Here is a 25409-nt window from a genome sequence, read left to right on the forward strand (position 1 = left end):
TAAAGGCTGCGTAAATACTCTATAGTACAGTTAGTGCATGATCAGTTTTTCACTGGTCTGAAGCACATGGATACAGGACTTCCTATTTGCCACCTTCCCCTTCGGCATTGTAATCAATGTGAAAGCAGCTCTCATCACATCATCCACAGGGTTTCTATTGAGATCCACTCTCATGACACGACCCAGGCAACATAGCAAGAGAAAGCAAGGCCAAGCCAGAGTTGGCTCTTTTCTTTGCTGCCAGAGGGCATTTCCTGTGAATTTGCTTCCTACTCCAACTCTCTTCCCTGCTGGATTCAGTGTCTCTTCCTGGGTGGATAGTTCTGCTGCAAGATACCATATTGGGAGGGGAGAGGAAAGGGATATCCCTTTTCTGTTGGTCCCTGATAGAGGTTTAGGGATCACACTCCACAGAGCTGCTTCCTGCTTGGACTCTGTTGACTGCCTCCAGGACTGGTAAGGTTAGCTTTTTAAAGAACATGAGAGCCAAAGCCAATCTTTGGTCTGCCAGTGACAAGTTGCTTTTCCAATTCCATCAGGAAAACTTTCCTCACATTTTGTGAACTAATAAGGTGTAGACATTCCTTTGAACTTTGTTTAACATGCAAACACCTCATTATCTGTCCCTTGCAAGTTGATTAAATCAACTTGGCTTCAGGCAGAGGAAACAAACTCTCCCTTCCACTACACACTACTTAATAAATGGGATCCTTATGATATGATCCCCAAGAATGAACCTCCATCAGAATGAACCTCCAACAACTTTGCAGAGATGGGGGACTATGGATGTAGACCACTGCGTATAACAGCATTTTTTTCAATGTATTGGTTAGTTTTACTGAGCTTCCTCTTCTAAGAGGAAGAAAGGAGTACATTAGAATAGGTAGGTGATATAAAAATAAATATCAATAAAATTTATTTTTGAAAGACAATAAAATAATGAAAAAAACTAAATTAGTAATTTTAAAATCTTCTTGCCTCTGCCTCTTCTGTCTTCCTCCAAGCATGTTTCTCTCTTCTTTTTTCCTTCTCCCTTTAACCTATTTTTGTCTCCTCTTACTCCTATGTAATGTCCCTCTCTTTTTCTTCCAGTCTTTTTTATATTCTCCCCTCCTAATCACCTCTGACTCCAACTTCAAGCATAATGAATTTAAGAAAGGGAAAACAATAAAAATAAACACTAAATTATGCACACACAAAACAGCTTCCCATTACATTTGACCTTTTTAAAAAAATTAAAATAGAGTGAAAACATCTACATTCTTCTTAAACTTAAAGTTACTGGAAGAAAGGACAGTTTGATCTTACAGATAGAGACCCAGTGTCAGTGTCAGGACAGCGTGGGCGTCAGTCCCATCTTGACATCTTCTAGTTATGCAACCCTGAGCAAGTCACTTAAATTCATAATGGCTCAGGCAACTTTCTAAGACTAGGAGCTGAAGAACAGTTTGTGATGTGCATCAAATCAGTAGGGAAGTTCCTCAGTAAGGAATTCCCTATATAGAGGAAATCACAGATCTGAACCCCAATAAAAAATAGTAGTAAAATATGCTGTGTACTCAGTACTTACTGAAAATGATAATAATCAAAGATCTAAAGCTAGAAGGAACCTCAGAGATCATCTACTCCAACCACTTCATGTCATCTGTAAAGACACGCAGACCCTATGAGGTTATTTGTCTTGCCCAAAGTCATATCTTTTGCCTCTTCTCACATTGCCAGTCCTTAGCATAATGCCTGGCACATAGTAGGCATTTAATAAATGCTTATTGACTGACTCCTTGGCATACAGTAGGCACTCAATAATTGTTTATTGAATGATTGATTGGCTTTGTCCATGGGGTATGGTCTCACATGAATAAATTCCTTCTAGAACTGTACCTCTGCAAATTGCTTTAACAGTGCTTCTTGTGTAGTCTAATGGAAGTGCTTCAAACAGCTGGAAATGCTGGACTGGTGTTCAGGGGGGAAGCTGAGGGTAGCGATATAGATCTGGGAGTTATTTATGAAGAGCTCATAGTTGAACCCATGGGAGTAGATGAGATCATCATCGGAAAGAGTTTAGAATGAAAAGAAAACAGCTCAGGGCACAGCCTTGGGGATTCCTTTGGTCTTAGTGGATGAGAGAAAGATGGAAGAGTGGAGACTGGTAATGAACAGTTAAACCCTTAGAAGGAGAAATAGGAGAAAGCAGTATCCATGGACCTAAGAAGGTAGTCAACAGCAGAGGATGAAGACTTTCCCTCACATGGTCATTGCCCTCAGTTTAGGCCCTAATCGCCTCTTACTCAGACTATATCACTAGGCTCCTAATGAGTCCCCCTTCTCCAATCAGTTTCTCCCTTCTCCAATCCATCCTTCTCACAGTTGTGAAATTAATGTTCCTAAAGCACAGGTCTGACCATATCACTCCCCTGCTCACAAGTCACCAATAGCTCCCTGTTTCTAGGATACCACACAAAATTTAGCATTCAAAGCCTTCACAGTTGGCCCCAACCTAAATTTCCAAATTTTTCCATATTTCTCCCTTTCATGTACTTTACATTCTAGCCAAAATCGTCTACTAATTGTTGCCAGAACATGGTATTCCATCTTCTCTTGGATTTCACTTTGTGCCATGGGTCCCCCACGCCTGCAGTGCTCTTCAGCTTCCCTTCTGTATCCTGTCTTCTTTTAACATTTAGTTCAAATCCCACTTCTCCAGGAGCCCTCCCCCTTTTAGTCCTTCAGTTCACATTGTGCATCTCCTATGTGCACAATTACTTGTATGTTGTCTCCTCTGTTAGAATGGGAGCTCCTTGAGGGTAAGGTCTTCGGTTTTTGCCTTTCCTTGTATCCCTAGCATTTAAGACAGTGCCTGGCACCTAGTAAATACTTAATAAATGCTTGTCAACCGAATGAGTGGACAGGAATTCATTTTCTTCTCTTGTGCTGTCCCCTCTTACCATGCCTAGACCTTTTTTCAAGGCTCAGCTCAGGTGTTGCTTCCTTCTACTTGAAGCTTTGCTTGATCCCTAGCTTAATGCTCCCTGCCAAAAACTGTTGTCTCACATTTACTTACATGCACACAGATATACTACCTATACATATATGTATATAGGAAACATACACATATATTTTACTTATAATCCCATATATACATACATATTACATATACAGTATATTTTACTATATAATATGTAATATCTTGACTATACCATCTCATATATTTATACATAATGTAAATATAATTTATAGATACATAATGTAAACTTCTTGAGGGTTGAGACAGAGGGTTTTGTCTTTATATCTCCAGCACCTAAGACTATCCCTCGCACTTAATAGGTGCTTAATTCATGTTTGTTGAATTGAATTGAGTCTTCACACCTAGGCAAAAATTGTGAACCTGACTTTGTATTTCTAATCTCTTGCCAATGGACTCCAGTATTTAAAGATATCAGTCAGTGAAAGGAGGCAAGAAGGAATATTCCCTTGCTATCGCCTTCATTCTGAATGGACTTCACTGGATGAAGAGAAATCGTTGTTAGTTCTTCTGTATTTCCTCTAATTGTTTTATGCTGGAACAGATGGCTATATACTAAATGAACAATAAGTAAGACCAAGCAGACTGGTAGAGTATCTACTGCTAGAATCAAATAAAACAAAGTCTGCCTGCCACATAGTGATCATACAAATTTAATCATAGTCTTGCATGGTGTGCATCTCACATAAATAATAGTAATTATTATGACTTTTATATAGTCAAATTCTAGTTTGTTAATACAAATGGCTAACATTTGTAAAGCATTTTGTAAATTGTAACATATATATGTGATATGCATATGTTTGTGTACATGTGTGTGTGTGTCCTCATCAGCAAAGTGGAGATAAAAAGATCTGTAGTATCTATCTTCTTAGGGTTCTGAGGGTAATGAGATTGTGCATGTATACACATATTGTACATAAAAAGATATACATGTATGAGAGTGTGTACTTATAATATATTATATTGTGTTGTATTGGTATATGTATAAACATTTTATTATTGTTGTTCAGTCATTTTTCAATCATGCCTAACTCTTCATGACCCCATTTGGGGTTTTCTTGGCAAAGATACTGGAATGGTTTACCGTTTCCTTCTCCAATATATACATATACAAGATTGTGCAGTCAAAATATTACATATCATATAATGAAATATATTGTATATGAAATATGTGTATATATATGAGATTATAAATAAAATGTAATATATATTTCATACATACACATAGAGAGATATGTATAGACAGTATATGTGTATATACATACATGTATACATACCTGTACAGACATACATATACACTGCCTCATTTTAAAGATGAGGATACTAAGGGTTAGAAAGGATATGTGATTTGCCCACAGTCACATTATGAGTAAGAATCAGGGGAAAGATAATAATAACTAGCATTTTTGCGGCATTTTAAGGTTTGCAAAGCACTTTACAAATATTATTTTATTCTCACAATAGTACTAAAAAGTAGGTGCTATTATTATCCCCACTTTATAGATCAGGAAAGCAAAGCAGACACATGTGAAATAAGTTACCCCGAGAAACACAGCTAGTCTACGTATCTAAATCAGGATGTACGTCAGGTCTTCTCAACTCCAGAGCCAAAGCTCTATTCACTGCCCTACCTGATTCTTTCTGATTCCTGGTCCAGTTCTCTTTTCACTTTGTAAAGTGAAAACTCACTTTGGAAGTTCTATAGGATATATAAAATCAGTGTTAATCTTGACAGTTTTTTCATGGTATCATTTATCATTCTAATCATCACCATCAACACCCAGCCAAGCCTAAACACAATACCCCAAGTTCCTGGGATTTCTTTGTCTTCCAACCTGTGCCTACCTCTCACCTCCACCCCCCAAGCTTTTCTGTACTTCAGCCATACACTCATATCCCCTCACTTCTCTCCTGTGAATGATCCAAAGGGGTCTTTGAGTAGCATGTCTGTTTACTTCTGTTCCCTATCCCTAACTCTGGGCCCCCTATTCCCGCTCTTTCGATGCTATCCCCCTAAAATATCCTGTGAAGATGGTATTGCCTTGCCAACTTTACCAGTAGGAATTTTTGGCTTTCTGGGATATCTGAGTTGTGTATTACATCTCTATTTTTTCTCTTTCTGTCAAATCCATGCACCATGTATGTGTTATTAGATCACTCACTTGCTCCCATGGACCTCATTGTTTTGATACTGCCATCTCTGTCCATAAAAAAGTGTTTTTTCTTGCACACGTCACATACCTCCCTGCTGCCATGGAATAATATTCTCTGACAGTCCTCTGCAGGTATAGCCCTGATCTTTTTTGTTATGGGTAGGTGACACACCCCAGGCCCCCTCCTTCAGGTGGAGCCTAACCCGAAGAGAAGAAGCTACCAATGAATGGCAACAACACGCACTACAGAAGGGTACTTGTGACAAATTCCACAGGCCTACACCATTGCACAACCCCGACTGCTGACTGATTGAGTGTTTCTCTGATGTAGATTTCCCCAGTCCCCAAAATTGTCAGAGGAGTTACTTATCTGGGAGAACTGAAATGGAAGATGAGCAATCAAGAAAATCAACATTTTCTCAATAATGGAGCCCCTTAAACTATGGAAATTCTCCCTCACTCAATTCAACTACACCTTTCCTAATTATCTCCAATTGTAACTGAGTAGAAATAGAGGTGGGGTTACTATAAACTTTTTTAAAAATTGCATATAGTAGGGGGCATTCAAGTGGTACAGTGGATAGAGCACCAGCCCTGGAGTCAGGAGGACCTGAGTTCAAATCCAGCCTCAGACCAAACACCTGACACTTACTAGTTGTGTGACCCTGGGCAAGTCAATTAACCCCAATTGCCTTGCCAAAAAAAAATGTGTATAGTAGAAGTTCAGAGGTTCCACAATCCTCTTTTTTTTTCTTTGAATATTGAAATATTCATGTTTGTTGATATTATATATAACATCATATATAACTGCTTATATGCATGACTTTATATTAAGAAAGACAAAAAGTGGGCTGCTGTTTCCTTATATATCTAAACATCTAAAATATCTCTATCCAAAATGGCTAGAAGTCCATTAAATTGTACTGGGGCTGCCAGCCTTCTGCAGAAATGATGTGATCTCTAATCTCTAGCTTGGAGTCTCTCTGCCTGAGGAGGGAATTCCCATCATATCTCTTCAACTCTGAGATGTCTCCTGGAATACAACCAGTTTTCAGAGGCACTGCTATGGGTAACAGGAAAATGAAGCTCTTCAGGCTTCCAACAGGGAAATCTGAGCTAGCCCTGGCTTCCCAGCAAAGTATGTTCTCCTTTCTCTACTGTGGGAAACTAGCAAGTCACCAGAGTTTCTGAGAGTGGTGAATTAACTCTTCCAGGACACCAGGGCACCATTGAGAAAATTACCATATTCAGGATACTAAATGATACCCCAGTTCCTTGGAATAGATAATTAGACTCTCACAGGTGACTAGTTTACTCTGAATGAATAGTTTACTCACCACTAGATCTTCCCACACTCTCTTGTGTGGGAATAAAAATGTTGCCTTGCTCTTCTTCTCTTCTCTTTTTATTTTTTCACTTAACAGTAGCAGAAGCGCCTTTATACTCAGCATTTCAGAAACAATAACTAACCAATTCCCCTTCAGTATGAGAACAGAAATACTGGTGGTATGACAATAGAAGTAGATTGAGGACCAGGACCCCTGGCCTCTGTAATCAACTATCTGATCTTAAGAAGTGCCCTCTTCCCTTTGGGACAACGTCTGTATTTGAAGAATAGAAACAATATTATTTTAGTGTTAAAAATGGGATCTTGGTCCTGTTTCAGAGATGACTCAGGTGAGAGTATAAAACACAATTCAGGGGTATGGAAAATAAGGTCCATGAGTAAAGGAATAAGATTAAGGAAGGAAAGTCTAAAGAAGTGATGTTATTGGATCTTTAAGGTCCAGCCCAAAATCAGCTTCTAAATGAAGTCTTCCATGATTATTTCAATCCCCATTTACTTCTCATTTATCTGAATTTTTACATTAATCATCTGGACTGCACCATTTAGAACTCTTGTAATATATAGTAATATATTGTTTTCTGTTTCATGGGTGCTGGTTATATTCTCATTTATACTGTAAGCTCTTTAATGGCAGAAGCAGTGCCTTATGTTTCTCTGCTTTTATCCATCATAGCCTCTCCTCAATAGGAAGTCAATAAATATTTGTTGATTGATTCATCCAAAGACCATATCATAACAGGAATGGTTTAAAGAATTGGAAATTATTCACATGGAAAAAAAGAAGTCTTAGGAAGAATATGATAGCTGTCTCCAAATTTTTGAAAGGCTGTCCTGTAGAAAAATAAGTGTACTTATCCTTTGTTGCTCCAGAAATAAGAGGACAGCTTAGTGGAAGTTATAAGAAAGACCTTTCCAACAACTGGACTGGTCCTTAAAATAGTGACTTCCTGGCCACCATAAAGAGCTCCCAGAAGAATCTGGATGGTCATATGCTAGTGGTTTCTGCATAGGTTGATGGGCTGAACTCAGTTCTTTGAACAAAGTCTACAAATGTTTATTGAGTTCCAACTGCGCAAAGTACCTGTAGTAGGCATTTTGCAGGGAGTGTGGAATATTTGTGGGGGAGGGGGTGTACAAAAACAAACAAACAAAAAATAAAACACAGTATCAGCTTTGTAAAACAAGATTGTAAAGGATGATAAGAATTATAAGAATAATGATAATACAAGTTAGAGGTAAAAGGGTAACAAGAGTATTGTTATTTTTGGCCCTACTGTGTGCACTAATGACAGGAGTTGTGTGAGATGGCAGCATAGCTTTTGTTCAGCCTGAAGACACAGAATCATCACAGGCTACTCCATACTATGTCCGATCTGTCAACTTGGCCACAGACTTGAGACATGCAGGGGGAGAATCGGCGTATCGTTCAGTTTCCTATGTGCCTTCTCATAGCGGTCAGTAATATAGCAGAACATAGTGATACTCGAAGAAAATGCAGATGCCTATGGATCCAGGGTAACTGCAACCACCTAAGTGTCATAATCAGCAAGATTAGTGGGAACTAGTCTCTTATGCACAAGCAATGACTCTATTGACTTTTTTTTTAAACAAAATGCATATAATCTCAGTGTAGGAAAGAAATGCTGGCTTACCAAGCACAGCAATCTTACTTGCTATGCAGGTTGAAAGTTGTCTCACCCTTCCTGTGACTCCCACAACCTTGATGTCCCCACAGAACTGGCCAAATACAAAGTAGTATGGGAGTTCAGGAGAGAGAGACAGAGATAGACAGACAGATGGATAGACAGACAGAGACAGAGAGAGACAGAGACAGAGAGAAAGAGAGAAACAGACAGAGAGAGAGAGAGAGAGAGAGAGAGAGAGAGAAGAGAGAGAGAGAGAGAGAGAGTGAGAAGATGAAAAATGTGTTGATACTAAAGGACTGAGAGGATCAGATTACTCACCACCTAAGGGAGGGAAGACAGGAGGGAAGAAGGAAGGGACAGAATTTTGAATTCAAAACTTTTTTTAAAATGTCAAAAGAACTGTGGATGGAGCACCGGCCCTGGAGTCAGGAGGATCTGAGTTCAAATCTAGCCTCAGACACATAACATTTACTAGTTGTGTGACCCTGAGCAAGTCACTTAAACCCATTGCCTAGCCAAAAAAAAAAAGTCAAAAAACTGTTTTAACATGTAATTGGGGGGGGGGGGGGAAATAAAATACTGTGTAAAAGGGAGAAATGGGAATGTAAAAGGGAAGAAAAGGGAGAGGAAGTAAGTTTTTAGAGAAAAGATGATAGGTTTAATTTCGAATATGTTGAGTTTAAAATACCTGCAGAACATCTAAAGTCCCTTTCATCTCTAAAATTCAGTCTATGAAAACAATTGTTTGGAAGTTTGCAGAACATAGCGATGTAGTGATAGGCTATGTCTGCAGGGCAGAAGAAAAAGAGTAGGCTCACAGTGAGCTGAGAACTTCAAGATGGGATACAGAAGTCACACAAGAATTTGCTCCTTGTAAGATGCTTTGAGAGAATCCATGGAATCCATCTGGACTGTCAAAGACACATGGAAATTCCTTGTCACTGAAAACAAGGTATTCCCTCCATCCCCATTCAAGTGCCCCTAAAGAGCTCATTGCCAAGCATGATGCTATACAAAGCTGTCATCCTGACTTTTGTCTTGTCACTGGACTTCAAAGACTCTGGAAGAGAAAGTGAGACTGATGACTCTGTGATTCTGCCTCACTTAAAACCGATTCACTTAAAAGTCAAGACATCACCCTGTGATGGCATCGGTCCTCTTTGAAATGAAGACAAAACAACTTACTGAGATGGGAATACTGTAAGGAAGTAAGTGACTGATCCCTATGCTGTTTGTCTTTCCCGGTTCTTGAATTTTCAGGAAACTTCCCCTCTCAGTAGGATAATAGAGAAATCCTATTTGGCATCATGGAAACTGGGGAAACCTTTATGGGTATGTTGCTTTGGCACATATTCACTGTATAAGGAGCCATCCTGCTCAAACTACTCTGGGAGGGATTTAAGTTAGAGATTTTGTTTAAAAATTATGTTTTTGTTTGACCTCTTTTCCTAGAAATCTTCGTGAGAATAGAATTGATTCCCATCTGTCATAACTGGTTTAGGTGAAGCCCTCCTGGGAGGCGTTGGGGTAAAGCAAGTGACCTTAGGAGGTTCTGTTCAATCATTCTGAGGTGATCTTAATTGGATTCTCTAAGGACTAGTAATTAAAAGTATTTAGGGTTTCTGAAATTTCTATGAAGATTGTAAATGTTTAAACACTGTACTTTTTCCCCCTTTCTCAGTAATATCTTTTCATGACCCTATTTTGAGTTTTCTTGGCAAAGATACTGGAGTGGTTTGCCATTTCCTCCTCCAGTTCATTTTACAGAACTGAAGCAAACAATGACTTCCCCAGGGTCACACAGCTAGTGTGTGAGACTAGATTTGAACTCGGGAAGATCAGTCTTCCTGATTCCTGGCCCACTGCTCCACCTAGTGCCCTTACTGTGTGTTGCCCGGGGTTCAATGTGTATTTTCCTGGTAACTGAGAGCTAGTTCAGCTCAGAACAGAGGCTGGTGTGAGACATCAGCAGCTGCCATGAGTGAGCTGAAAATCCAAAGTAGCTTTAAAGGTAAGGCTCACAGGTGCTGATTGATTCCAATGAAAGCTGCAGTTACCTGTGCAAACCTTCTGATGATGCTTTCTCCAGGGGCAGTGAAGATTTCTATGCACATAGGGAAAGGCCTTTGGACAAAGCTCATGTCTCTAATCACTTCAAAGCACCCTTCAGCATGTGCTGCAAATCTACCCCAGCACATATATGGAAAAGACAAGAGCCTCGTCTAGTTTCCCTTTTTAATGGCAGCATGCTAAACAGGACATAGGTCCTGTACTGAATCATCTGGACTGGTGATAGGTAGCAGACAGCCAGGCAGGAGGTACACCCCTTTGCCAGGGCTTTCTCACTTAAAATGGATCTTAATTTCTGCTTTGGATATGAAGATGGGTTTACAGCTATTAGCCATCATATTAATAATTTAGAAAATACATGCCCAATCACTTGTGTTCTTTCAATTCCTTATGAACACAGCTGCAAGCCACATTAGATGCTAGGGTGAATGGATATTTTTCAGATGAGATATTTGTGCTGAATTATTAGGGTAGTCTGTACTACAAAATTACTAATAAACATTGCTTCTGGCTCAATTTAGCCTGAACTCAGTGAACCTGGCCAATGGTGACAAATCAAAAACTCTGAAATATCCAATGAATGAATTTAACTAATCAAGGAACCCTGTAGGAAGTAGATGCCAGGATTAATGAGCCAGTAGTTTCACCATGCCATGCTGTTATTTCTTCACATAAATGCCCTCAGATGAGATTACCTTTGTGTCATGAAAAGGAGAAAAGGAAGGTTACGTACTTTCAACTGACAGGTTAACTACCTCCATTACACAAGACACATCTTCAGGGGCTAAATTTTTTTACCCTAAAAATGAAAATTTGAAGTCCACAATACAAATTAAAACACATTTTCATTTTCAGGGGAAGCAATCATTGAGGGTGTAGAATATATGGTAGCAAAACCAAACGATCTTCTGTCTTCTGAGTTCCTACCTTCCTGAGCTTTCAGTCAGCAATCGCCTTCTTTAGTGGGGTACATTGCTTTATTACATCCTCTCTTTTCTACCTCCCCTTGAAGCAACAAGTTCAACATCATTGTTGGATGTTTATTGAATCTATGTGTGTATATATACATATATATGTATGTATATATGTATTTATGTAATCTATCTATACCTAAATGGGCCTTTATAGAGCCTTAGTAACACCATTCAATGTCTAAGAAGACTGCTTAGCACAAAAAAAAGTACAATTCACTAAGGGTAGGACACCTTTAAGTTCTAGTTACCTGCTTCATTTCAATTATTCTTCCTTGTGCTTTTGTCCTTATTCTCTTATGTAATGTAATCACTATTTGCATAACTTTAATAGTACTGAATCAGAATGGTTAGTGAGGAATAAAAATAGGATGAAGCGTCATTCTATTTTCTGATGTATTTTTTTTCTTCAAAGGCAGAGATCTTTCATACTTACAGCATTCCCGTTTAACCTGTAATACATGATAGAAAATTTCATTCTTTAGCTTTTGATCTTTGTTAAGCAGGAGTAGCTCAGTCAACTTGGAGAATTTAGGCTAGAAAGACTCATCTGTATATGTATATACGTATGTATGTATATATGTATACATATGCATATACATATATACATGTGTATACACATGTATGTATACATATGTATATGCATATGTATATACATACATACATACTTACACATATCTTTAGAAATGCTCAACATCTATAACATGAAAATCTATCACCATGGAAACAGAGATTATACCAAAGTTGGGTCAAGCCAAAGCACTGTGAACTTTCATTAAAACACTGATAAAATAATTACTATTTTTCAAAATACAAAGCTCTTTCGAAACATCTATTACTTTTGTTGATTTGCAGCTTCTCATCAGTGTCATAAGTTGAAACCTTTTTCCCAATCACAAATGTCACTTTCCCTGCCTTGGAGAAATCCAATGTTTTCAAAGATCCCATTTACCATTCTTTATTGCACTCCGACATCATAAAGTTATGCTTTACAGTGGCATAAAGAAGCTATAAAATTAGCATTCTTGTAAACAATCTTCCATGCTCCCTGGATGACACAATGTGTGATTTGTACTGATCTTTAAAATGTGATTTGAGATCACATTGCACATCATTTCCAACTAAAAACAATTGCCAAGTGCTGGCATAGGTGGGAGACATTAGGTAGCAAACTGAAATTTAAAAATAAGAAAACAATACTTCGCCTACTGAAGAGTTAAAGATAATGGGAGAAGTGACAAATTGGTGTGACCCTCATTATGCCAAAAAAAAGTCTCTTTTTCCTAATGAAAGACAAAATGAGCAGTCTCTTAATAAAACTTTTTCAAAAGTTAAATCAAAAATGTTTCAGAAAGTGGAGAATTGAAATGCTGTGAGACTTATCTATCAATTTAATTTCCAAAGACTTCCTTCCTCCCCCCCACCAAAGATAAGGGAAAAAAATGAGTAGATCTCACTAATTGGGATTCTTAACTAAGTAACAATGAGGAAGTCCTTTATGCTCACAGGTAGTTCATTAGTATAAATGGGGGGGAAGCATTCAGAAACAGGATTTACTATTATAGTAGCCAAATAAAGAAATTTTCTATGGGAAAGAGAACCTCTTATGAATCCTTACACATTTCAAGGCAAGAATTTGATTTAGCTTAAGGTATAGCTCTTTTAGGTGACATAGACCTCGATGGATAGCCTGGCCTCATAGACACAGCCTGCTGGGAAGTTCCATTTTTAAACCAACTCATCCCTCTCCTTCCCATTACATTATTTACTACTGGATGCTCAGAACTGTTACCAGTCCCTGGGCAAGAGACCATGTGCAAAAATGGATTACACAAAATGCTAGGCACTTAGAAAGCACCTTGTGATGAAATGTTGCCTAGGTTGGTAGTTTTATTAAACAGGGGCAGACCTCTCAGCCAGGAGTCCCCTGCCCCTCCCAGGCACCAGCATGAAAGGCTGTTTCAGTGGCATCCTTTACCCAGAGAATTTATACTTAGCAGGTTGCCAGTGCCAGGAAGCAGAACTTGGAGCCTTGGGAAGGACAAAGGGAAACCTGAGCCCCTGAGCTGCCCCCTGATGTGGTCAAAACCCTGAAGAAACAATTAGCTTAGACACTGCCCTTCTGACTCTGAATGACACAGAATCTGTTAAAGACAAGGAGCGTTAATCTCTTTTGCCCACTACCACTCTTGAAGACAAGAGATCCCAGAGCCGCTTTCTTTTGTCTCCATACATTCAGCAGTGCTCTCTTACTACGATTTCCTTCCTGCCCTCCCTGACATTTCTCTGTCTCTTTCTCTCTCTCTCTCTGTCTTTATGTGTGTCTCTATGTGTCTCTTTCTCTGTCTCTCTGTCTCTGTCTCTGTCTCTCTGTCTCTCTGTCTCTCTCTCTCTCTCTGTCTCTCTCTCTCTCACACACAACACACACACAACACACACACACACACACACACACACACACACACCTGCTGCCACCCTAAGGATTGAACCCAAAACAACAGGTGGACTTCTTCACCTTAAAGAAACTCTTCTGAGTCCCTAGACTGGCCATCCTGCTTCCCCACCCCCACCCCTAATTCTGAATCCGGCACTGGTAGAGCCAGGGTCTCTAGTCTTCCTAGGAATCTATCTGTTGTTCCCAGGCCCCTCCTTACTAATCGATCTCTTTGCTCCCATGCAAATCTCCTTTGATTTATGCTCCAGGCTAGAAACTAGAAAGCTTAAACAAAGTGTATTGACAATGAATATAGTGATTGTACTAAATAAAATGCCCCAAATTCAAAGGTCAAGCAAACCAATGTTGATAATTTCTTGCCCCTGAATCTGAATAGGAATTACACCAGAAGCCCCTCCCTGGCCACCAAATACCACTTACTCGTACACGAAACCAAAACCCATAATTCTCCATATCACATACTGAAAATGATTTTATTTTATCCATTTACATTTAACTTGATATAAAGTTGTCCGGAAAAGTCAAATAATATGCTTTATATTCGCTCAAACATTTATTAAGAAAACCAAATTCAATAAATTAGCACAGACAATAAGTTAAAACATATCACAAATTGACCAGTATGTAACAAGAATGCTTTATCTACACAAAACATCCTATTTCACATGTTTGTTCATTCTTAGAAATAGCTTCTGTTCTCTGGGGTTGGATTTGACCAGCACATGCAGAAAAAGCTGATTGTGTTTCTCTGTACAAAGTTGCAGGGTTGGAGATGTCCATGTGCAGGCACCCAGCCTGGTCATGGACCTGCTCCTTCAGCAGGGGCCAGTGGCCTTAGCCTAGGTGCAGCGGGGACAACAGCAACAGCAAACAAAACAACCGAGAGAGACAGACAGAGTGGCAAAGAACAAAGATAGAAAAGTCAAACAAAACCAACAGAAAGCCAAACCTGAAAGACCCAGAAAAGGGATGTGGCTTTTGCTTTTACAAAAGGAAATATTACTTGGACTTTTTTTTAATTCTTCCTTATAAATACTTATCAAAATGGGTGAGATCACCTCTCCAGTATGCATCGTGTAACTTTCTTAGTCTGCTTCAGCCTCCCAGCCAAGTGGCAATTTCCTGTTAAGAAACTTCCTATTTGTATTCCCACATTGTTGTGCTTAAAAAAAGAAAAAGAAGACAAGAAAACAATATTCCGCAGCAAGCCAAAGAAATGGCTGGGTAGGGTGAGTAACAGGTGAATAGAGAAGAGGAGGAAGAGACGAAGAAAGAAGAAGAAGAAGAAGAAGAAGAAGAAGAAGAAGAAGAAGAAGAAGAAGAAGAAGAAGAAGAAGAAGAAGAAGAAGAAGAAGAAGGAGAAGAAGGAGAAGAAGGAGAAGAAGGAGAAGAAGGAGAAGAAGGAGAAGAAGGAGAAGGAGAAGGAGGAGGAGGAGACAGAAAAATTAAATTAGATCAATTAGGCCCTTAGATGAGGCAGACGTAGCAGACACTTGTCCTCCTTTAAGACAAAAGTCCCTATTGCGTTGTCCCTTCAGCATGTCCTTGTGTGACTTAGGTGTTTTGTGTGTGTATATTTGTGTTTGTGTGTGTGTATTTCTGCCCACAAACCAGTCCATTGGTGTCTGATTTCAGATCCTGAGTCGACTCCCTGGTAAGTAAAATGGCGGGAACAATGCATTTCGCGTGGTGCTAGAAGGGTGGGGGGAGGTGAGCGAGGCAGGGAAGAGTAAGAGGGGAAATGAAGAAGGAGAATGTGACGAGGAGGCGGGCAATGAAGAGGAAACTTTGGGGGAGTCATGAGAAGGTATAGGAGATGTAGGTAGAAGAACAGAAAGAGGAGACAAGGAGGGTAAGGCATGATAGTGAGAATAGGAAATGTGGACGGTGATAACAATCCTTCAAGAAGAGAAGGCGTAACTGAAAAGCGGGGTTTGAGAGAGAAATGTGGCAAAGGCTTGGAGAGGCAAAGAAGTTGCCCAAGAGAGGGTGAACATTCTGGAGTAGAAAAAAGGACAGAGGGATTTAATTTCGAGGGTCAAGTGTAGGGGGAAGACGATGAAGATAAAGAAACTGGCATTTAGCTGGGGGGGGTGCGGCGTGGAAAGGGAGTAAGGGAGTTAGAAGTCAGAGTAAGAAGAAGTCAAGGAGAGCGATGAGCTTATGGAAGGGGAGGACGAGGAGGCCTCGTGAGCAGAGGTGACTAGAGAGCAAAGGAAGAGGCGTGGAGAGAGAGAAAAGAGTCTGGGGACAGGGGGAGCAGAAGAAGGAGAGGGGATTCAGGGGGTATCTAGGAGGGAGGTGCAGGGGTGGGGGTGGGAGAGTGCTGTGGGGTAGGGGGGAGGCCAGAGGAATGGAAAGGAAATGGGTGAGATGCTGCTGGGCCATCGGGAAAGAGGAGAGCAGGTTCGGGATTTGGGCCTGGGGACGGGGAAAGGGGGCATTAGGTGAAGCTCATGGACACTGTGTGCTCTAGTGCTTTGCGGCGAAGGGACGCGATGCTTGTGCCCCGCCACACGTCGCTGCTGTCCGGGGAGCTGCAGAGCTGGGGCGAGCCCGTGACATTGCTCGGGCCGGGTAAGGAGGCGGGCACCATACCGGGAAAGGCGGGCTGGTAGAGGTGAGACTGCAGCCCGGCGCCGTTGGAACCCGCCAGGCTGTTGGACAGGCCCATGGAGTTGGGCGGGGGCCCGGCCGCCAGACTGCACTGAGACAGGGACTGCGCCATGGCCTGCTGCCTGCCCAGCGCGGGCGGCAGCGGCAGCTGCGACACGCCCGGCATAGCAGCCGCTGCCCAGCGGGTGTCATTGGCGTGGAAGGAGCACAGGCTGTCCCCCCATTGCGGCTGCTGCGGCCGCGGCGGCCGAGGGGAACTGCGGCAGGCCCGGCGTGGGCAGCAGCGTTCCGGGAGCCCGGAAAACGTTTGTCGTCTTCTTGCGCTTCTTCCACTTGGCGCGGCGGTTCTGGAACCATACCTGCAAGGGGGCCGGGTTGGGGAGGGGTGGGGGAGGAGTGATTTGGGTAGGGGAAGACAAGGTCGAGGAAGGGAGACAGAGAGGTGGACACAGAGACAGAGGCTAAAGTTAGCGAGGCAGCCAGAAGGGCAGGAAGAGACAGACCAAACGGGCGCCGAGCAGTCCAATTCAGGGAGATGGGACTAGGTGGATGGCAGTCACTGGCGCAAGGGTCGGTCAGTCAATAAACATTTATTAAGAGCCTGCATGTGCCAGGCACCTTACTAAGCGCTGAGGATACAAAGAAAGGCAAAAGGGCATTTGGCTAAAAATACCCAGAGCCACACAGAACATAATTTCTGATTCTTCCTCTCCCTTATCTTCACTCCTCCCGCCTAATTTTTGTTCAATGTTGACACTATGCTTACACAGTGCTTAGGTTTTCTACTAGACACAACCTCACATTATCCATGCAGGCATATTTCTGTTAGTACTAATCTTGTTGATATTCCTTGAGTACAATAAATGTGCCCTGCCCTATGGGGATGGGTGTATTGGCTTTATATGCCGTATATGTTCTGTGTGAAGGTATGCACAAAGTATATCTATCATGCCCTAGAAAATACATGCTTACATGGAGATGCTCTGTGTTGTATAGGTCTACATAGAAAAACAGCATGTTGTACGAATACGTATGTATTTCTTAGCTTTATATATTGAAAACCATATGTAAACCTAAGTATTTCCCATTGTAATGTTTGTGATGCAATAGAGGGTTATAGCTATATATTTCTAACACAATATAAGGTTATACATAGTATAACATTTCCAGAAAACTTAGAAATTTAAAATTTGAAAGAAAAACAAAAATACCGTGGCCGACAATGGTCAGATACAAAAGATAAAAGAAAAACCCTTATAGTCTAGCTGTGGAGTGAACGGATGGATAGGTTAATGCAAGGTTTAGTGTGGGAAGGTAAGTGCCATTGATTCACATTATTGTTTGTGTAACCACTGTGACCTCCAGTGTCCCCAAGTTGCCCCAATAATGTTTGTTGCCACTGCCCCAAGCTTTCCCACCTAATCTACATCTGTGTCTGCAGCCACTTCCACCGCACCTTTTCTAAGTGTCCTTTAGAGTCCTGTAATCTATTTTCAGAGCCTCTGAACTGATTTGTCTTCAGGTCCCTACTATTTTCTTGAGCTATGTAGAGGTTCCAAAAGCTAAGGCCTAGCTTCAGTTCCTTAGTCATAGGATGAAAGTGAATTTGTCTCTCTAATGTCGCAAATAAGAGAAGGCGTTGATCTAATCTTGCACTAGGTGTCAATAATAGCTGATTTTGCTTTGACAAACCTCTTCCTTTCTCAACGAAAAACATTCGATTAGTGAAAATAATACCCCAAACAAAAGTGGAGGACTTTTGTTTTATTTCTTATTAGTTGCTCCTGGAATTTCAGCTTTTATCTGTTATACTGATGTATAGCTGCCAAAGTCACTAAAATGGCACTAGGATTCTGTAGAGAATCATCATCATGCTGATTATCATCTTTGTATTTTAGGACATTCATTTTGGGGTTTACTAACTAGGCTTTCATTTCTTTAATCCAAAGGTCAACTGATGCTTGGAAAATTTTTGGTTATGCATATGTGTCATCTGGACACTTTTAACCATGTGGAAATTAAAAAAAAATTACATGGGATGGAGTTGTAGGATTGAATGAGTTTACTATAAAATTTAGGAGACGTAATTTGACCATTGTATTCATAGGGGTCTACCCTCATCCACTTATGAGTCACCCTCCATATAGCTGCACCTGTCATTGTTCTACCTGAAGTAGGTGACATGGACACAGGGCCACCAGAACACCCCTAAACTACTTGTAAACATGCTCTGAAGTTCCAGTACTGAATTATTTTGTAATCTGGAGTTCCTCACTCTCATAAAATTCGGAGAAGGGGTGATCTTTTCAGAAAACTGCCTTTTGGATGGGATCTGGTAGCCAGACCATCCCTTGTTACTTTTCTCTCATCTCTGCCCCATTTACTATGATGACTGCTTACCCTCCTTGGAGAGGGTCCTTTTCCTCCGTACTGCAGCCCGGATAGTTGGCAGCGTGACGGATTAATGAAGCTGCAGAAACTTTCATAGTGAAAGGGATCAATGTGGCCAGCCTAGAATTGAGCTGTCTGTGGCCTGTTACTCAGAGGAAGCAGGTTATAGGGGAAGCCGGGGGAACTGGAGGATTCCTTCTCAGGGACTTGCAGCAGGTCTGGAAACCTCTCGTGTTTCATTCACTCCCGAGTTTCTGACAACCGGGCAGGATCTGCCGACCTGGTTCCCCAAGGTCTACTTCCAAACCGTAATAAACCGGTGCAAAACTTTTGGCTCTGGGAATTGAATTCTAACCCCAGTTTGGGGGAGGCGGAGGGAAGGGGATGGAGAGAGAGAATGAGACAAGGATGAACTGGTGTTGGGTTTCAAGGTGATTGCATCTCCCTTTTTGTGCTTGTACACTCACTCACACTACACAAATATATGGACCCACTCCGCACAGTTTTTCGGAGAATACATAAGTACAAGATGAATTCCTCACGCTCTACAAATTCGTCTTGCCTTCGACTGGAGAATCCCGAAATATTTTTAGAAGCCCTGAAGCTGGGGGAGGGAAGGGGAATTTACAGGGCTGGGTTCTGATCCGAAATCTGCAGTGGTTTGTCACTGACTGCCATCTATGCAGACCAGCAAATAAGATCAGCCATTAGCAAAATGAACAGCTGTTAAGGAACTAAATATTACAAAAAATAATCTAAAAATCGTGTTCAATTATGTTTTAGGGTTAACAGTTAAGTGGTGTCTGCACAATCTTTTATGGTTTCATGGCTTACTGAGGTTGGAAAGAATCTCCATCAGATTTGATCGCCTCAGTTCAAAGCTATGGCGCATATGTTTTAAAAAATATGAATGTTTCCAGTTGAAAACTAGTGCATGACAGATTAAAATGCAGAGAAAACCTCAGGGAGATTTTTGACAATGCACAGATGACAAGTCCAGAAAATATATTAACCGTAAGCATTGGCCAACTTTGTACTCTGTTGGAAATGCAACTATTCCCTGAAAATGCTTAATACAACAGTGAGGGTCTAATGGAGGTTGGAATCTAAAAATCTATTTTCATGATATCTGCTGTTACAGTAATATAGACATACTGTAAATGTATTTTAAAATATATAGCCCGTTTAATTCCCTAGCTATAAATGGCTCAGAAATGGGGGAGGGGGGTGGATATTACTTTTTTTTTTCCCAGAAGCGAAACCTTTATGAAGATCTCATTGGAATCCAGCGAATGATTAATGTGAAGATTTGGTAGGAAATCTGGAGAGCTGTATTAAAGCTCAGATCTCAGGTTCATTTCGATCAGCCAGCCGTGAACTCTGGGCCGAATTCATTACACTTTAATAGTGCTGGGAGAGGAAGAAAATGCAATTTCTCATTCCATTAGAAAACTAGAAAATACTCTCAGCTTGTCCCCTATTAAGATGTGGCAGGTGACAGGGGCCATTCTGGGGGACACGGTCAATGGAATTACAGCACATTATTTTGGTTCGTATAAAATATTGAAAGGCAAGCCTGACTGTGCTGAAGTTATTTCACTGATTTGGTTTTTATGTAAATAAAATATTGAAAGTTAATTAATCCGTGCTAGAGACTAATGATTATGCTTATTATATTGCATTTGATCGCGTAATTTGCATGATTCTCGCATTGCTGCTTAATAAGCCATTCCAGGTTATAAATAATTCTGAAATTGGTTTCTAATAATGGCATGCTATAAAAGGAATGGTTTTATTACACCAGCCTGAAAAGAGGAGAGATATCAGACATGGAATTGGTCTCCATATGAGTAGAAGTCTATTTAATAATTGCCTAGAAGTGTAATATAAATTAAATGTAGGTTGAAATATAGTATTCGGGACAATTTACTCTGGAATCAGAAGCATTTTAAAACATATACAATGGCAATAAATTAAATGTTTAGATCATTCTTTAATCAGTGTGGTGGCCCACATACTGAAAGAACACTAGCAATCTGTTAACTATAAAGGAAACTATAAAGTACTCGTCATATAAGAACATAAACCAATTACTATCTAATTTGAATTTGGTCAAGGAGCAATGGTACAGTGAATTGTGAAGTAAATACATTTCACATAAATTATTTCTGCATTACATTACATAATGTTAATCATTTTGAAATGTTAATTAAGAAGGTTATGTTGATCTGATTACTTTTTAAACTACAGAACATTATTTTTTAAAAATATTGAAATTGCCACTCTATTAAATTGTTTCTATCAGCAGTCTCAAGCTATTATCTTTGGTTTGAGATTATGCTGAGACAATTAAAGTACTTTGTCTCTTTCTTCCTACGTACTTCTTTTGTGTACTTTTGGAAAATAACTGTTTCCATTACATATTTTATATTTTATTTCACTTATGACTTTCCTAATATAGAAGTCGCTGTCATTAACCTTTGGAAGACCCAATAAAGTTTAATAGACCTCGTTTTCTTTTTTCATAAAGTCACTTGTCCAATTATATTTTATTTGTAATTCTAATCTCTATTTTAATTTAAACTAATTATCAATGTGGCTAGGTTAAGCAAAAGTATCTTACTTTTAAAAACAAAAATTAATATATAGTTGCTGTTTCTTTGAGGGAAAATAACCGCCATACTTTCTCATTGTGAAACATCAAGACAGCGATTTACCTGGTTATTATTATTATCTTTGTACTGAGGAAAATCTTAAAATCTTATTTGTAAATGCTCAAACTTAGATCTAGGAAGACGTCTGGTGTAAAAATTTTAAATCACGTTAGTAATGTCACTGCACAATGCAATTAAAGGGCTTTCAGTGAATAATTTCAATGAGGATAGGTTCAGGTCTGAGCGTTTAGAAGGAAAACTACTTAGATTTATTGGAGTGTAAAAAATATAGTCACTATGTTGTGTCCTTTATACTATCTTATTATTAATTTTGCCCACTTTAGGCATCTGATGACATTCATTTGCTGTATATTAGAATATTCAATGTGAGCAGTTTTTAAAAATACGGTAATAGGTGTATATATGCACATATGAACGTACACATATACATACATATACACGTATCGATGTTACGACTGCTTTCACCCTCCCTCTTCTATTACTGGATAACATCCACATCTGAAGCAACCGTGACTTTTTAAAATTAAATTTTTCAAAGCAGCTGACCTTGGTTTAACAAACCGTTTAGATTGTTTGAAAAATGCCTGGAAGATTTGATACTTACTACCCCAATTTACCCAGAGAAGATGCCCGGCTTAATGCCGCTTTTCAGCACCCTGGAGAGCTCGCGAATGAGATCTAGGGAGTTGAGTTTGGACTTAAATTCCACAATATTCTTAACGGGGTTTGGGGACGAACGCTGCTTTTAGGTTAGAAATTTATTAGGCTTTTATTGTATTTCAAACATTTCAGGAATCTTATCAACGTAATCTCCTAGGTTATTTATACTTTCCCATTGGCCTAGTGGTTAGTAGTGTTCTTCACTGCCAATATTTCCAAAAGTGAACGTTATTTCTTAACTACACCCAGCCTACCGCCAAGACCCTTCAGGTCTCTGATCACTTACAAAGCGCTGTTGTTCAAAAGAGAGAGAATGAATGTTGAGGAGATAAATCTAAGCCGTTTAAGACGGGTCCGGAGGTCCATTTCGCAGTTAGCACCATGATCCCTGTAGACTATCAAAGTTAAAAATCGATGAAGAATCAAAGCTGGCGTCTATGTATCCTTATGTATTTGTGTAGTTCACTAAGGAGAAATATACACTCCATGTAAGCCGGGGTATGATTTTTTGGTAAGGAGTTAATTCTAGGCCAAGTATTTTTCTTTTCCTGTGTGTGTGTGTGTGTGTGTGTGTGTGTGTGTGTGTGTGTATGTTTACCATACTTATTGTCGCATCAGTCTGGAAACACACACACAGTGAAACAAACCTTTGACATTTTTTGTGGGGGGTGGGGGAGGGACGGACGGGAGATATATGTATATAATTGGAGCTAGACTAAGACTTTACCAACTGACTTAACCTGAAGGAAAATATCTGAATTTTTCTCTTCACAGGAGCGAGATGGAACTGACTTCAGAAACACCCGCACTTCTGTCTTCAGACGTTAAAGTTTTCAAGTGTATGTTTTGGACGCACAGTAAAGGGCCGAGGGCAGGTTGTGAGTGAATTCCTGTTTTTGTGCCTGTTGGGAAGCTAAGGTGGCGACTCTGAGCTTGGCACGGTGTAGATGAGGAAGGAATCCGATCTAGAATCCCGTAGGCGGTTTAGCTAGCAGCCAGGGAGCGGGGAGGAGGAGAAGGAGCAAGACCGCGTTTCTCTACTTTCTGTCCCCTTTGACTCTCCCAGTAGGAAAAGGCAGTGCAATCCCCAAGGCCCCACATACCTGTACTCGGGACTCGGTGAGGCCGATTCGCAGGGCCAGCTCCTCCCTCATGAAGATATCCGGGTAGTGAGTCTTAGCGAAGCTCCTCTCCAGCTCGTTGAGCTGCGCGGGGGTGAAACGAGTGCGGTGGCGCTTCTGTTTCTGCTGCCCTTGCTGCTGTCCAGCCTGACTGGGGTTCTGCCCGCCCTGTGGCCCCGGCTGTTTGTCCGGGTCCTTGGCGCTGACCGCCAGTGAGGCCGTATTAGAGCCCACCGTGGTGATGTCCTCTCCCGGGAGGAGTGTTGCTCCCTCTACCGTGTCCGAGTTGGGGGCCAGGTCTCCGGGATGACCCCCAGGGTCGGAGCCCCCCACGCCCAGCCGACACTTCACCGCCTCCCGGTGTCCCAAAAGCTCGGCGGCATCTTTCATACCTGAGGATGTAAAGGAAATGGCATCACTACCTTCCCCGAGAGGCCGAGACAGGGACCCCTCTCCTGCCTCTCTCACCTCAGCGAAACTCCCTATCCTCTCCGCCCATCAAGACCTGACTGCTACCATCATCAACTCCAGCCGGCCCATCAAAGTTCTCAACATCTTGGCCTTGTTAGTCCACGATCTGGAAACCCAAGGTGGATTAATACCTCATGTCCCCTTCCCCACTCTCTAGACCCATCTCCAGTGATAAACAGCACATACCTCCGTATCTCCTGTAATAAAATACACTCCCATCCCCTGCAATAAAACATGTCCCAGGCCCTTTTGATAAACCGCATCCCCAGTGCAACAGTAAACCAACATAACTCCATCGCTCTTCCCACCTGCATTTCCAAAGAGGAGCAAACTCTCCCCCATGGCCAATACACTTCTCACCTTCTGACGAAAATCTCCAAACCTTTCCATTTCGGGAACAAATTGAGACCCCAGGGATAACCTCAATCCCAACTAATACTATCTCCTCCCAGATATGCGAATGGGTTTGGAAATTCGAGCCTCATTCAACAAAGCCTAAGTAATAATGAAAAGTATAGTAAAAGCCAGGAGACCCCCAACGAGTACAATTGAACTGATGTTGACAAGGCTTCTAGAACAGTGAATCAAACTTTAAAGAATTAAACTTTTCTCTTCAGTAAACAGAAAGGCAGGAATCTCCTAGTCAGCAGGATCTCGGAGCCCCTTCCAGAAAGTGGAAGAGCCAGCCTGTGAAAGTAAATTTTGTCTTTTTCTTTTCCAGAGGCATTGAAATCTGCCTACATTTCATCGCCTTCTCCTTCCTGCCAGATTTTTGACAAACTTAACCTTATTTTTTAAGGTTGGGAGGGAGGAGAGAGGGGGAGAGCGAGAGAAAGAGAAGAGAGAGAGAGACAGAGAGAGAGAGAGAGAGAGAGAGAGAGAGAGAGAGAGAGAGAGAAGAGAGAGAACTCAAATTAAAACAAACAGAAAAGGAGAGAAAAGCTTCAAACAAATTATCAGTGATGTAGATCTTCCCTTCCCCAAAAAGAAAAAAAATGAAAAGCAAAAAGAAAGAAAAAGAAGAAAAAGGAAGAAAAGCAAAAGTAGCAATACTCTCCAACTCCTTTTTTGAATCTACATATTCCATAGATTTTTTTAAAGACGATGTTAAATCAAATTAAACTTTAATGCAACACAATTACTTTTAAAGAAATTAGCCCATTTAGGGCGCATTAAGGTAAAATAAGGAACAAATTGACTATTTCCTGCCCTGGCTTCTCCTGGTTGCCGGGGCGAGAGGAACACACTCACCTAGCCTGGCGTCCAGGAGGTCGGCGTGAGATAGCATCGCGCACCGCTCCAGGGCGAAAGCTGTTCCCCCCCAAATTTTAGCGGCTTTAAGTTATTTAAAATAGATATAAGATATAAGCTATAAGATATAGATATATATAGATCACCTAAATGAAAGAAAATTCGGTTTGTGGTTAAAAAGGGGGCTTCTTGCATTATAATGTCCTTTAGAGAGACGGGGAGGTGCTTAACAGTTGAATGAACCCGTGAGCAGCTCTGCGAGGGGACCAATCAGGAGGGCAGCCTGCAAATGTCAGAGCCCGGAGAGTCCCCCACTCCGCCCGCCCGCCCGCAGCCCGGAGCGCCGGCGGCGGCGGCGGCGGCGGCGGCAGCAGCAGCAGCAGCAACACTGACGAACAACAGCAACTCAGCAGCTGCAATTGCAGCGACAACGGCATCATCTCAGGGCTTCTGGCCTGGGCTTTTTACTTTTTTTCTTCCCAACACGTTCTCTGATCCCATCTTCTTTTCCCTCGCACCCTCCCTCCAACATTCTCTTCCCTCCCAAATCCCTACT

General features: G+C 41.0%; 1 protein-coding gene across 1 annotated transcript; it reads right to left on the bottom strand.

The window, feature by feature from the left end:
• Positions 1-16111: 16111 nt before the first annotated feature.
• Positions 16112-24890, bottom strand: OTP (orthopedia homeobox). The gene is given in 4 exon segments (XM_020998362.1): positions 16112-16504; positions 16506-16643; positions 23114-23523; positions 24854-24890. Coding segments are annotated over 4 exon segments (978 nt in total).
• Between the last annotated feature and the right edge of the window lie 519 nt (positions 24891-25409).

Source organism: Phascolarctos cinereus, unplaced genomic scaffold, assembly GCF_003287225.1.
Source record: "Phascolarctos cinereus isolate Bilbo 61053 unplaced genomic scaffold, phaCin_HiC Scaffold_4;HRSCAF=312, whole genome shotgun sequence".
Lineage (NCBI taxonomy): Eukaryota > Metazoa > Chordata > Mammalia > Diprotodontia > Phascolarctidae > Phascolarctos > Phascolarctos cinereus.